The sequence below is a fragment of the Mytilus californianus genome, unplaced genomic scaffold (genome assembly GCF_021869535.1).
Source record: "Mytilus californianus isolate M0D057914Y unplaced genomic scaffold, xbMytCali1.0.p SCAF_5, whole genome shotgun sequence".
Classification (NCBI taxonomy): Eukaryota; Metazoa; Mollusca; class Bivalvia; order Mytilida; family Mytilidae; genus Mytilus; species Mytilus californianus.
The window spans coordinates 50,068,769-50,085,163 of NW_026262701.1; the positions used below are offsets into that span (position 1 = coordinate 50,068,769).

The following is a 16,395-nucleotide window of genomic DNA, read 5'->3' on the forward strand; positions in this document are numbered from 1 at the left end:
TGTAAACACCATACGACGGAGCAGAGGGTATGTTACTGCTGAGAAAGGGGAAATTGATAATTGGGAAGTTGAAATCATCCCGTTTATCATAGATTTTAGTGTAAAGTCGTCCATCTGTGTCAATATTGAGGAAAAGATCAAGGTATGAATCAGTCCTTCTAGTATCAGTAGTAACCTTAATTTCAAGTTCACTGGGAAATATGAGATGCAAGTACTGACTGAAATATGGGTTTTTCAGTGATAGGACTTCATCAATACATCTGAAAGTAAAATTAAAGAATTTTGCAGGGTGCTTTTTTTTGTCATTTAGAAGGTTCGGATAAATTATTGTTTCGACACAAATTTTTAGGAACAGCTTTCACGGATCCATTGGTAACCTGTGCCTTGAACCCTTAAAATAACTCTGTAGGTGGCATGTTTCCAGTAAACATTCTAATCCCTATCGAAATATATAACATACCCTCATTTTTAAGTGGCAGTCAAAATTTAATGCTTTCATATCTGCAGACATACCTGTTGTATAAACTGTTAAATTGTTTTATTAAACATGCATGCACTATTTGCCACTGGACATTAAGTAAGCAACAATCGATCTTGGTATTGCATGCATGCATCACAATTTTAATCACCTGAAGTGTTTATTTTTTGCTAAATCGTGATTTTTGGTTAATGTCTCAAGAATGCAGGTTTCCTCGCATTTTGTTACTTATTTCTATTTTCCATTTCATCATACTTTAAACATTTATGAAATATTTTGCCATGACTCTAGTGCTGTGATGTGTAGATCCTGGACTGTCTTTTTGAAGACATGACGATTCTTTGGACGACAAATAATAAATATGATTACATTTGACAAAAAAATTTTAAAATTATGTTTGTCCGCATTTCTAACGGAAGTACCTCACACACACGACATTGGTTAGCTGAATCATTGTAAGGAGATCGTACGTTATCGTAAAAATCATAGACATTATTAATGACAAGTTTGTAATGTTTCAGTAATTAATATATAAAGTAAACATAGTCTCTGATAGTTAAAGCAGGTTCAAATCGCGCAATGCTGTTAATTTTGGATGCATATTTACACAGTCTCTGATGTAAATGCTTCATCTTTGTCAACTATGACATTTGTAAATGTATATAAGTTCAAATCACATAGTGCTATTCATTTTGGATGGATAAGTACGCAGTCCCTATGGTGAATAGCGAATTCGGGTTTTAATTTAAATAACGTTCAAGATAAAATCCCAATACAATAATATGATCTATTTTACATCATACTGATTACGAATAACTGTTATTGGAAATATTTATTGATACTTGTATTATTATAGCCTTTTTTAAAAATATTTGTTTTGTTTTGTTACTTTAAGGCGGATATATCATTTCTTTATTGTTAACTGTGTCATTCTTTCATAACGACGCAACGACCTCGTAAGAAAGATCATTGGCTAATATCTAGTCGTTTTATATATATATACACACACACACACACACACACATATATATATATTTATTTCCTCCCAACCTGGGGCTTAATCACAATACACGTATTATTTTAAGTGTACAGGAATGATCATCAACTCATCACAATAGTATAACTGCATGATGCTATTTTTGATATACAGTGCATCGCTATGAATTTATATTTAGACATGTCTGTTTATGTGTAGTGACAGCTGAAAATTATACCTTGTCCATTAGATTTCCTATGATTAGAAAAAACCAGGCATCAGGAGTATTATATAATGGTAATCAACTTAACAATGTTAGAGTAGATCTGATACATTTCTTTCTCCATATATCAAGTTTTATGTCTTACATTTAATGCTGTATATTGAGTTCAGTTATCTGTGTTGCATCGATGAAGTTGCAGAAATGAGCCTTTGGCAAGCTGTTTCTGGCACTAAGTGACGTTTACATATTTCGTTTGAAAGTACATACCGGAGAGATATATATATGTGTCTTGGTATTTATTGTATAAGCACACATCTAAAAGGTACAGCAGGGGATGAACTTTTTTCTGGCCAGGTTTAACTAGGACTCGACCAAGTAATTTAGCTAAGCCTGGATAGAAAAGAGCGAAGGACTCAAATGTTTTGGGGTAAAGATTGCATTCATGCAATCAAAACCCTTATGTGGAAGGCTTAATATCTATATCTTCAAGGGTTTATACTTCTCGAGAAAACTGATTTGTTTAGAATTACAAAAGTACCAATCTGTTTTAAAATTATAGGTTCAACTACAAATGAACACTTATGAACAAAGGAAGATAACTCAAATCTAAAATATCTTTATTGGCTAAATGCAATGTATACAACACTTTGGAGGTATTTTAAGTTTACATATCATAATGAAAGCTTCAGTGCACACAATCATTTTGTTTTTTTTTAATTTAACTGAAATTTATGAAATTTATGTAAAATAGCAACATTTGATTTTTACTTCACATCCCATTAAAATTTAAACAGAATAGTTTGGCGTACTGAAAGAACTTTTTAATCATTTAAGAATTGGTTTGTACAGAGAAAGTCAGTTCTGGCATTTTCATTCTTTTTTATTATCCCACTAGTTCGTGTATTGTGCCTGAAAGAAAACTCACATATTTGGCAGAATGAGATACAAAACGTATGATTATTAACCAGAGAAGTTTCGTCAGTCAGCTGGCTTGGTTAAAATATGCTGACATGTAGTATCATGGTCATTTTCTGTTTTATCGTCACTATGTGTTGAATCTTCGACCTTCTGTTTACCACATTTCTGGTAATTTGTCCAAAGCCTACAAAACACTCATGTGAATCACTTTTGAAACTCCCATTGCATATTCATTCGAAGAATGTGTATGGCTACATGGTTTTTTATTTATGTCAAGCAAGTCTGATAGACTTTGTTGCTTAATTATACGGTATTAAAAAATCCATCATAGACGAGTTCCTGGCCATGGGCTGACGAAATTTATGGCAGTATTTACTTTTTGGGGTAAAGCATTTGCAGTTCTGCAGCTTCGATGGATCAAGTATAGATAAGTAATGTAAGTCAGTCTGCTTTAAGAATTCAGATGGATACCATCTATGATGTTATAATGAATAGAAAATTTTGATTAGTTTAATCTAATATATCGCTTTGAATGCATGTACTTGTTCAATTATAGTAAATATGCTTTTGCATTTTTTGCATTAATATATGACTTTATTAATCATAAAAAACCGTCCTATTCCTAACAGGTATGATGCTTCATTGCTTCGCATCACGGTGCGGAGTTATTAGTTTCAGTCGATATATATACACGCCATCTTGAAATAATTACTTATCACATATAGATTCTGATTGGTTGCTTTATGATGCGGCTGAGATACAGCAACAGCTATTGGTTTAAATGAAAGAATTACAGACTTTTCTCGTCTCAGAATAAGACATCAAATGCGGAAAATTAACTATGTACTATGTATATTTCAGTTCCGATCAACTGTCATTAATTCATGTTCGTTTTATTATGAATATATTTAACACTGAAATTCAATAATGAAATATCATTTATTAATACGTGTTTATTTGCTTTGTTAATCTGCAATAAGCACGATTTGTTTTGCTAAACAATGTTCCTATACAATGTTTACAAAAATGCATTATCTGTATTTTATAACTTCTGCAAATTTAGGCACACCTCCAGAGTCATGTCTATTTGTAAATTAGGATAGAGCGAAGCAGTCAACAGCTTTTTAGAAAGCTCAAACTGGTTTTAATTTTATAATGATTAAAAAACCGTACTGTTCCTAACAGTATTGTAGTTTCATTATAGCTCGCGAAAAATTGTTAGGACAAATTAAAATACATCACTGAAGAGACATGTATTGTCGAAATGCGCATCTGGTGCAGTACAATTAGTACCGTTTATATTATTCCGGCGTCAAACTTGAACATTAGACGATTTAAAAATTTTGTACACTTTAGAATGTAAACAATATTGTCAAACAAAAGATTTAAGGTAAAAAGTGTGAGTGTTTTGTATATTATTGCAGAAATTACATATGGCAGGTGCCATGGACGAAATGTACATCGTTTAATGTCGTAATATCGTCTCATGATGGTGGATAAGCCAATCAAATTAAAACAGTTTTTGTAAAAAAAAAATTGTATCACACTCCATGCAGTGTCTCTTCATGCAAGAAATAGATAATTGGCCACAACCATAAGAGAATGGCATTTATATTTTGATAATAAATATATTAGTCAAATGTCACCCTAGCAGGCTAGCTTCATATATCTGCTGATAAGGTCGTCAAAAACAAACTTGCCATTTATCTATAAATATTCTGTCACCAGACAAAGACAGAATGATCACTGCTATCGTCTTTTATCGTCGGTGTTTGCATAACACTTAATTAAACCGCAACTCCTTGAAAACTAAATCAAACGTGCACAGCTGGTGACACACCTCTTCCATGTAAGATTCACACGTTATTTTCTCCGTTAAAGAGATGGATTAAACAAGAACTGACGAGAGTTAAAGCAAAGACAACTGGTACTCCAAAATGGTGGACCAGTCTACAAAAGAAAGGAACTGTTTGGAACTGGGGCAGTAACATTGCATTAAATGACACTGTTGTGTAAGTATATATCATATATACCAAATACACAATTGACATTCCTTTTCCTTCTTGACTATACACATCCATTTTTCTTATTTACTTCTTACTTGGATAGATACTTAAATAGATTTTGGTCTTTCAGATAAACAGTCTTGGTCTGCACCAACTGTACATATATTATACAATATTTTGATCTTTGCGTCTTTACGGTTTTTTTTAAGCCTCCATTTTATGTTTATGAAGTCTTTTTTTCTGGAAAATGTGTTGTACGTTGAAATAATAGTTGAACTGGTTGTGGAATGTACATGGTTGTCAGGCTAAAATTATTGAAAATGGCCTAAAAAGCCAGAAGATTTGTAGACTATTAAAAAGCTAAAATAGTGAGCAGAAAGATCTTTAAAAGATACTTCATGATATATTCTAGCACAAAATGAATTTGTTATTGCCTTTTTTCATTTTCAGTCGCTGGGGTTTAGGTGAACCCAATATTCATCATCATTGTGCAGAAATCTGTTGTCCACATTTCTTAAATGATATCAATTGTGAAAAAAGGATCAATTATATTTGTGAACTTGATAAAGGTATGTTATACAATTATGATATCTGATGGAATAATTGTCTCATTGGAAATCATACCACATCTCCTTATTTTAGCTCATCTTGCGCAAAGGGTCAAGTAAGCTTTACTCATCACTTGGCGTCCGTCGTCCGTCGTCGTCGTCGTCCGTTGACTTTTACAAAAATCTTCTCTGAAACTACTGGACCAAATTTAACCAAACTTGGCCACAATCATCATTGGAGTATATTGTTTAAAAAAATGTGTCCCATGACCCAACCTGCTAACCAAGATGGTCGACATGGCTAAAAATAGAACATAGAGGTAAAATGCAAGTCTTGTCTATTATTTTGAAAACTGTTATAAATAGAGAGAAACTTTAAATTGCACAAATGATCAGCAAGACAAGTTCACATTTTCGAAATCGTTAGTCGAGTCCTTATTAGAGTTATTGCCCTTTGATGACGATTTTTACTAATTCTAGCGTTTTTCCCTTATATCTTAAAAATTATAATATATAGATAAAAACTTAAATAAGTAAAAATGATCAGCAAGACAAGACCTACAATTAAGACAATATGAGAGAAATCGTCCGACGACTCCTTATTGTAGTTATTGCGCTTTATTGACGATTTTTACCATTTTATTTGCGTTTTGCCCTATATGATAAAAATTATAAAAAATGAATAGACACTTAAAATGACAACAATAATCAGCAAAGCAAGATCTACATACAAGTAAAATTTTGCCGATATAGTTAGTAGACTGTCACTCTCCATAGAAATGGTTGCCCTTAAATGAGGAATTTTTTACCCTCTTTTGTGTTTTTAGCAAACACTAAAGAAGATAGAGAGAAACTAAAACTAAATAATCAGCAATACAAGATAAAAAAAAACAGAGATTTTTGTCATGAAATCTATTCTCGTCTACATTGTTGGAGAGTGTCCTTTGTTGAATATGCACATAGACCAAGGTGAGCGACAATGGCTCTTTAGAGCCTCTAGTTATAAAGTTATAAAAAAGACAAAAAAAGATATTCAGTATAAAACATGTACATGGACTACAGTTTGTCCGTGCTGGTTGTCTTAAGGAATATCACCAGAGCTTCAACTCCTCATATCCAACCAGGAATGACATCACGTGACTTTCATGATGTTGTTATCCGCCATCTTTAGTAAAGTTATCTCATAGAAATTGCATAGGCCCTTCAATTAACTTTATTTTTTCCGTTACTATGATCCATTTTCTACCTTTACAGCTCTTTCCTTGGTTTTCTTACATAATTCTCCCTAAAAATGTTGGTACTGACAGATTAAATAACGTCCCTAATCAATTGTAAATATCGTTCTTGTTTTCCTCGTCTGTCCATCCAATCTATAGTTAAATTGGCAACCCAACGTCTATTCATAAATCAATTTCACAAGTTCCTCAAGTAAAAGTAATACTTTGCAACTATATTATAATGACGGAAACATACAATGCACATGTAGGAATGTATACTACTTTCAACAGTTTAAATTGATTGCAAATTACGTCCCTAATCGATTCTTTTGTCAATATAAGAATTTTTCAAAATGGCAGCTGTGTTATTATTGTATTTATACTTCAGAATCATCTGTATTTCAATACAAAAACACTTAAATTACTACAAAATCTCAGACAAAGGTAATGATAGCAGATAAGCAGTGTAAATTACAAACAGATAGATACAAATCTTCGTTACGCAATTATTCAAGTATTACACAGAAAACTTACGCTAAATAAAATTACCAACATTTGTTATAGACTTCCATGTACAAAGTTATTTCTAGAATTTTAAAGTAATATGTGACATATTTTACCTCTGGAAAATAAATTCTATCACAACACTGAATAAAATATCATAACAATGATAATGAAAAAATTAAATATTAAATATTTCCAGCTTCTAAATGTTTTAACATACAAGTAATTATTTCTATAAATATATCAATAGTAAAATAGATAAATCTGATTTTTATTTTGCAGTGTGTAGAATTCGTGATTTCATTCTGAGACTATTATTATACATTTTGGACATTTCAATTATTAAGCACCGCCGTAGCCAATTGGGGCATTAAGTGTTACCCTTGACCGTCCTTCCGTACTTCCGTCCGTCCAAATTTCGTTAGCGCATTCTAACTTAAGTTTTCCTCATCCAAATTATATGAAACTCATACAAAATGCCAAGAACCACAAAACACTAACAGAGTTCGAATTTGAGTAGTGAGTCATTAACCGCTCAGAGTTATCCCCCTTTTTAACTTGGAAAATTTCAAATTTTTCAGTTTCCGCAATCTAACTTAAGATTGTCTCATCCAATGTTTATGAAACTCATACACAATTCTTACAACCACAACACGCAGACAGAGTTCGAATTTAGGCAGTTTGTCATTTCCCTTCTAGAGTGATGCCGCCTTTTAACTTGGAAAATTGCAAAGCTTAAGCGAGGGCATTTGTGTCCTAAGACACATTGTACTTTTATCTTTTAAACAATTCAACTAGACAATTTTTTTATCGATATTTGACATATTGTCGAGACAAATTGCACTTAATTACCTGTAAGACCTTTAACCAGCTGATCTGTAGCGTAAGAGTTATCGACCCTTGTTGTGACTGATATAGCTGCGTATGAGTTGACCTGTTATTTAGCATGTTTATCTATTGGCAAAAAATATCAAAATATCAAATAAAATTAGTAGACTAACTAAGTCCTTATAATTGAATAATTTAAAGTAACATTCCTTTTTAGTGGAAATAATATACTTTGGTTTTCATATATAGTCTTTTTAAAAAAAAGAGTTCAAATGCTCTATGTAGGTTCAAAACCTAATTTCTCACTAAAGCATTTGACATAAGTTTGAAGTTTCTGGAATAAAGTGGTGGTTATGGTTGTTATCCGTTGTTATTCTGTGGTTTACATGTTGTAATGTACTATTATATTAGTTATTTATGTATTTCTCTGTCCTGGGTGTTGTTACGTTTATTTTTCTGTTGTATTCCTTTTATAGGTGATGTGTTTCCCTCGGTTTTAGTTTGAAACTCGGATTTGTTTTCTCTTAATCGATTCATGACTATTAAACAGCGGTATACTACTGTTGCCTTTATTTAAGATGTTCTGTTTTTGTGTTTGTGCGTATGTGTATTTTGTGTGCGTTTGTGTTTGACTTTTTGGAATTGAAACATAGTACAAAAGGATGTCACTCTAGCATACAAATGGCATATCAAACGAATTAATTAACACAACATTCGTGCTCCAGCTTCATTGAAGATTCTAAATTATCAATATAACCTACAGTTGTTAATCTATAGGAGAGTGACAGCTAACGAATGCTAACCCACAGTAAAGTATTTATGTTTTTACATTTTTTTAAACCTACTCAGAAAAATGCACGAACTACTTGACTTTCAAAGCTCATAACTATCGTGTTTACACATAAATATAATATAGTCGTTAAACATTATTTGTTTCTAACAATAAAAGACACAATACAGATCGAATGCTTGCATCAACTTACCCAAATCAAGATTTAATTAAAGCCTAAACATTTTGACATAGTTTATTTTTTTATCCGTGTCGATTTTTAGCTCACCGGGGCCCAAAGGGCCCCATGTGAGCTTTTGCCATCACTTGACGTCCGTCGTCGTCCGTCGTCTGTCGTCGTCGTCTGTCGTCGTAAACTATTTCAAAATCTTCTCCTCTGAAACTACTGGGCCAAATACCTTCAAACTTTTACTAAATGTTCCTTAGGGTATTTAGTTTATAAATTGTATCCGACAAACATGGCCGCCATGGCTAAAAATAGAACATAGGGGTCAAATGCAGTTTTTGGCTTATATCTCAAAAACTAAAGCTTTTAGAGCAAATCTGATATGATGTAAAATTGTTCAATTGGTCAAAATCTATCAGCTCTGAAATTTTCAGACGAATCGAAAAACCCATTGTTGGGTTGCTGCCACCGGATTGGTAGTTTTAACAAAATTTTGCAATTTTTTGTTATTATTTTGAATATTATTATAGATATATATAAACTGTAAGCAGCAATAATGTTCAGCAAAGTAAGATCTACAAAAAAGATAATATGACCATAATTGTCAGTTGATCCCTTAAGGAGTTATTGCCCTTTAAAGACAATTTTACACAATTTGTTCATCAAGTTTGCTAACATTTAAAAATCTTATCCTCTGAAACTACTTGTCCAATTACCTTTTAACTTTAACTAAATTTTCCTTAGGGTATCTTGTTTATAAATTGTATCCGAAGTTTGTATCCATCGACAAACATGGCCGCCATTGCTAAAAATAGAACATAGGGGTCAAATGCAGTTTTTGGCTTATATCTCAAAAACTAAATCTTTTAGAGCAAATGTGACATGGGGTAAAATTGTTCAATTGGTCAAGATCTATCGGCCCTGAAATTATCAGACGAATAGAATAAAACAACCCATTGTTGGGTTGCTGCCACCGAATTGGTAGATTTATCAAAATTTTGCAGTTTTTTGTTATTATTTTGAATATTATTATAGATATATATACACTGTAAACAGCAATAATGTTCAGCAAAGTAAGATCTACAAAAAAGTTAATATGACCAAAATTGTCAATTGACCCCTTAAGGAGTTATTGCCCTTTAAAGACAATTTTACACAATTTGTTCATCAATTTTGCTAACATTTAAAAATCTTCTCCTCTGAAGTACAGGTGAGCCATTCAGGCTCTTGAGAGCCTCTTGTTTTAATATTATCATAACTTCCTGTTAAGATTTGACTACATACCCATATCCCGATATCGTCAGGTAAATACGCTATGTTATTATCAAAACCCTAACAAATGCACCTGCATTTCAACTATCATCAAAATTATTCCAACTTTTCATTCTTACCCACTAAACAGAACCAGCTATTTAATATTTACTAACTTGTCAAGAACATTTTATTGCTTGACATAAAGCTCCTAGCGGAACCAAATAGATATAATTGTCTTGAATATGGAAAATAGAAACATTATTTATGCAGCAAGGTCACAGTAACGCTACATGTTTATGTATGACTCTTCAAATAGAAGGTGTGGTTCGTATTTTAACAAATCGATTTTAAGTGCATTTAAGGTCATAGTTTTGGTTTATATGTCAAAGTACAAAAACAGTTCATGTATTGAACTTTTTGGAAATCTTATGTTTCATCAACTGAATTTTTACTGGAAAAATAAGACTACTAGAACTTTACAATTGAATGATATATGACATTTTACAGCAATATTTCTAAGAGCACTCAGTTAATAAGCCATATTTGAATTCATCATTCTCAAATGAGGCTAAAGTTTTATATGAATGATAATCAGTAATCATATGTATAATATTCTTTTTCGATTTAGACTTAACCCCATATAGCATTATATATGCAGAGGAGCCCGTAGGTGGCCTATTGAACGACAAAATTACTATGCAGTTATTCTCGAAAGCACAATGACTAATCTCGCATTTTTGTTCATTCTTCAACAGACGCAATACATGTAATAAATGTGAGCACAAATTTTTGAATTTACAGTAATAGTATATAAAAGTGAATTAAAAAAAAAATTTCTAACAAAACTAGAGTATTTTTTGTTCTTGTATTTGTCATTTTTTTACTGATATATTACCTAACTGTTTTTGCAGTTACATTAAAATACAGTCTGGGGCTACAAATTTTTAGACGTCAATAATTTTCAAAAACATTTATTGAATTTTATGAAACTTATTTAGCTTATATCAAGAGATCCCTTTAGGGGCAAAAGTATGAAACTTTTTTTTTTTTTTTTTATTCTTTTACTTATAAATGGACTTATTTGGTAGTTAACATTTAAATACAGTCTCAACTATATTAAATATAGACATCAACCCTTCATGCAATTTAACAAAGCTATGCCAGAAGCTTCTTCACAATCAAGAGATAGTACTCTAAACAAAATTAAGATTTTATAAATATATCAATAGTAAAATAGATAAATTTGATTTTTATTTTGCAGTGTGTAGAATTCGTGATTTCATTCTGAGACTTTTATTATACATTTTGGACATTTTGATTATTAAGCACCGCCGTAGCCAATTGGTCCATTAAGTGTTATCCTTGACCGTCCTTCCGTCCTTCCATCCGTCGAAATTTCGTTAGCGCATTCTAACTTAAGTTTTCCTCATCCAAATTATATGAAACCCATACACAATGCTATGAACCACAAAACACTAACAGAGTTCGAATTTTGGGCAATGAGTCATTAACCGATCAGAGTTATCCCCCTTTTTAACTTGGAAAATTTCAAATTTTTCAGTTTCCGCAATCTAACTTAAGATTGTCTCATCCAATTTTTATGAAACTCGTACACAATTCTTACAACCACAACACGCAGACAGTGTTAGAATTTGGGCAGTTCGTCATTTCCCTTCTTGAGTGATGCCCCCTTTTAACTTGGAAAATTGCAAAGATTGAGTGAGGGCATTTGTGTCCTAAGACACATTGTTTTTTTATCTTATAAACAATTCAACTTGACAAATTTTTTATCGATATTTGACATATTGTCGACAAAAATTGCACTTAATAACCTGTAAAAACTTATCGACCCTTTACCAGCTGATCTGTAGCGTAAGAGTTATCGACCCTTGTTGTGACTGATATAGCTGCGTATGAGTTGACCTGTTATTTAGCAAGTTTATCTATTGTCATAAAAATATCAAATAAAATTAGTAAATTTGGCTTACTAAGTCCTTATAATTGAATAATTTAAAGTAACATTCATTTTTAGTGGAAAATTGATTAATGTAAGATAACTCTGGTTAATTTTCCAAACATTTTCATCATTATGGGGAGATAATATACTTTGGTTTTTATACATAGTCTTTTTAAAAAAAGTTCAAATGCTTTATGTAGGTTCCAAAGCTTATTTCTCACTAAAGCATTTGACATAAGTTTGAAGTTTCTGGAATAAAGTGGTGGTTATGGTTGTTATCCGTTGTTATTCTGTGGTTAAAATGTTGTAATGTACTATTATATTATTTATTTTTTGTATTTCTCTGTCCTGGGTGTAATTGAGTTTATTTGTACTGTATTCCTGTCACGTAATGTTGTCATTTTAGCGGTATTTTTAACATTGCCATATAAGCAGGAGGTTTGGCTAGCCATGAAACCAGGTTCAACCCACCATTTTTTCTTAAAATGTCCTGTACCAAGTCAAGAATATGGCAGTTGTTATCAAATAGTCCGTTTCTATGTATGTTTGCGTTTGTTTTTGTTGCAGTTCAATGTTTCTGTTGTTCCGTTGTTTTCCTTTTATATGTGATGTGTTTCCCTCGGTTTTAGTTTGAAACTCGGATTTGTTTTCTCTTAATCGATTTATGACTATTAAACAGAGATAGACTACTGTTGCCTTTATTTATAGTGTTCTGTTTTTGAGTTTGTGCGTATGTGTATTCTGTGTGTGTTTGTGTTTGACTTTTTGGAAATAAAACATAGTACGAATGGATGTCACTCTTGCATACAAATGGCATATCAAACGAATTAATTAACACAACATTCGTGCTCCAGCTTCAATGAAGATTCTAAATTATCAATATAACCTACAGTTGTTAATCTATAAGATAGTGACTGCTAACGAATGCTAACCCACAGTAAAGTGTATTTGTTTGACATTTTTTTAAACCTAGTCAGAAAAATGCACGAACTACTTGACTTTCAAAGCTCATAATTAACGTGTTTACACATTAATATAATATAGTCGTTAAACATTATTTGCCTCCAACAATAAAAGACACAATACAGATCGAATGCTTGCATCAACTTACCAAAATCAAGATTTAATTAAAGCCTGAACATTTTGACATAGTTTTTTTTTTTTATCCGTGTCGGTTTTTTAATATTATCACAACTTCCTGTTAAGATTTGACTACATACCCATATCCCGATATCGTCAGGTAAATACGCTATGTTATTATCGAAACCCTAACAAATGCACCTTCGTTTCAACTATCATCAAAAATATTCCAATTTTTCATTTGTACTCACTTGATAAATTGTATCCGAAGTTTGTATCCATCGACAAACATGGCCGCCATGGCTAAACATAGAACATAGGGGTCAAATGCAGTTTTTGGCTTATATCTCAAAAACTAAATCTTTTAGAGCAAATGTGACATGGGGTAAAATTGTTCAATTGGTCAAGATCTATCGGCCCTGAAATGATCAGACGAATAGAATAAAACAACCCATTGGTAGATTTATCAAAATTTTGCAGTTTTTTGTTATTATTTTGAATATTATTATAGATATATATAAACTGTAAGCAGCAATAATGTTCAGCAAAGTAAGATCTACAAAAAAGTTAATATGACCAAAATTGTCAATTGACCCCTTAAGGAGTTATTGCCCTTTAAAGACAATTTTACACAATTTGTTCATCAATTTTGCTAACATTTAAAAATCTTCTCCTCTGAAGTACAGGTGAGCCATTCAGGCTCTTGAGAGCCTCTTGTTTTAATATTATCATAACTTCCTGTTAAGATTTGACTACATACCCATATCCCGATATCGTCAGGTAAATACGCTATGTTATTATCAAAACCCTAACAAATGCACCTGCATTTCATCTATCATCAAAATTATTCCAATTTTTAATTCTTACCCACTAAACAGAACCAGCTATTTAATAATTACTAACTTGTCAAGAACATTTTTATTGCTTGACATAAAGCTCCTATCGGGACCAAACAGATATATTTGTCTTGAATATGGAAAATAGAAACATTATTTATGCAGCAAGGTAACAGTAACGCTACAATGTTTATGTATGATTCTTCAAATAGAAGGTGTGGTTCGTATTTCAACAATTCGATTTTAAGTGCATTTAAGGTCATAGTTTTGCGTTATATGTCAAACTACAAAAACAGTTCATGTATTGAACTTTTTGATAATCTTATGTTTCATAAACTGAATTTTAATGGAAAAATTAAGACTACTAGAACTTTACAATTGAATGATATATGACAATTTACAGCAATATTTCTAAGAGCACTCAGTTAATGAGCCATATTTGAATTCAATATTTTCAAATGATGCTTAAGTTATATATGAATGATAATCAGTAATCATATGTATAATATTCGTTTTCGATTTAGACTTAACTCCATATAACATTATATATGCAGTGGGGCCCGTAGGTGGCCTATTGAACGGCAAAATTACTATGCAGTTATTCTCGAAAGCACAATGACTAATCTTGCATTTTTGTTCATTCTTCAACAGACGCAATAATAAATGTGAGCACAAATTTTTGAATTTACAGTAATAGTATATAAAAGTGAATTAAAAAAAAAATTTCTAACAAAACTAGAGTATTTTTTGTTCTTGTATTTGTTATTTTTGTACTGATATATTACCTTACTGTTTTTGCAGTTACATTAAGATACAGTCTGGGGCTAAGGATTTTTAGACGTCATTAATTTTCAAAAACATTCATTTAATTTTATGAAACTTATTTAGCTTAAATCAAGAAATATCATTAGGGGCAAAAAAGTATGAAACTGTTTTTTTTTTTTTTTTTTTCTTTTTTTTTCTTTTACTTTTCGTTTATTGAAATAGATTGCTCAAATGATAATTATGTAAACCAGCAATTCGAAAATATGGATCATTTATTGTTTTAAATCGAATATTGTTTTAAAGATTTTTTTATCTGTATATTATTTTTTTATATGCATCATACATTTAAAATTTTTCAATATATTTCCCTTGAAAACTACATGGAGTGATTCACATACACAGTTTGCAGATAAAACATTTGTTAGCATTTGTTAATTTTAGTCTTTTTTCCAGAGATATTTCCATTGACTTGTGATGCAGATAATGGATGGGAGTACCACCAGGGATCATGTTATAAATTTGTCAAAAAATTCAAGACGTGGAATGAATCCGCGTACGTATATAAAATCCACTTATCAAACAAAATAGTATTACTTATGGAATATCTAAAATGTCTAAAGCAAGAATTATAGACAAATGTTCAATGACTGACCAAATAACACTATAGTTCACAAATGTGTATATATATGAAAAGTAAATGTGTATGTTGCATTGACTTTAATCTAACGTACTGTGTAAATTCAGAAATTATTGCATTTTTCTTAATACGAAATATGCGACAGTATCAGATTCGCAAAAATAAAAACTCACATTTATAAATTCAGTAGTAATTTTGGTTCACACAATTTTTGCACTCGCATTAATTAGATTCATATTTTTACCAGTAATTAGTGAATTTACAATAAGTAAAAATTTAAGGAACTAAATCTTTAGGTTCTCTTAATAAGCATCCCGGCTGCCTCACCAGTAAAAACTGACTGCCACAAAATAGCCCATAGTGCTTGATAGATAGATAGTTTATTCTCATAAAACTATGCAAGTACAAAGGTTACAGAGAAGATAAAAACATGCATACAAAATATTAGATGTGATAACATGAAAAAAAAGATAAAATGTTAAACAAAAATAAGATAAATAAAATAAAAATAGATAAAATGTTAAACAAAAATAAGATAAATAAAATAAAAATAGATAAAAATAAATAACATAAAAATAGATAAAAATAAGTAAAATATTTTACACTCACATAAAGTAAATAAACATGTTTAAAGAAATTGTTCAAGTGTCTAAATATGTTGAAATTATGGCTGAGAAGAAGGAGTAATTTTACTGCTGAAAGAGCCAGATTATTTAATTTCTCTTTCAGATATATTGATGATGTTCTTTCCATTAACAATCCGAAATTTTCTGAATATGTTCCATTAATATATCCCCAAGAACTAGAAATTAAAGAAACAACAGACACGGCTTCCTCCGCCTCATTGTTAGACTTATACCTCGAATTTGACATACACAGTCATCTCAGTACCAGAATCTATGACAAACGATACGAATTTAATCTTAAAATTATCAATTTTCCCCACCTTAGTAGCAATATACCAACTTCACCTGCTTACGGGATATACATTTCCCAACTTATTCGGTATGCAAGAGCTTGCAGCTCCTACTCAGACTTTGTAAAACGTCACCAGTGTCTGAGCAGAAAGTTGATGAACCAGGGGTATGTCAAAGAACGCCTCGTCCTTTTTCTTAAAAAGTTCATCGGAAGGTACCAAGACCTTGTTGATAAATATTCCGTATCAACAAATAATACATGCTGGTCTTGAAGTATAGATTCTGCGTACTGAAG

At 31.4% G+C, this 16,395-nt stretch overlaps 1 protein-coding gene across 1 annotated transcript in view; it reads left to right on the forward strand.

The window, feature by feature from the left end:
• The window catches only part of LOC127702023 (secretory phospholipase A2 receptor-like), a 31,753-nt gene that overhangs the window by 11,857 nt on the left and 3,501 nt on the right, over positions 1–16,395 (forward strand). The window contains exons 2-4 of the mRNA XM_052205999.1: positions 4,477–4,607; positions 5,052–5,170; positions 15,000–15,099. Coding sequence (XP_052061959.1) covers positions 4,477–4,607; positions 5,052–5,170; positions 15,000–15,099 — 350 coding nt within the window. The remainder of the gene's footprint in view (positions 1–4,476; positions 4,608–5,051; positions 5,171–14,999; positions 15,100–16,395) is intronic.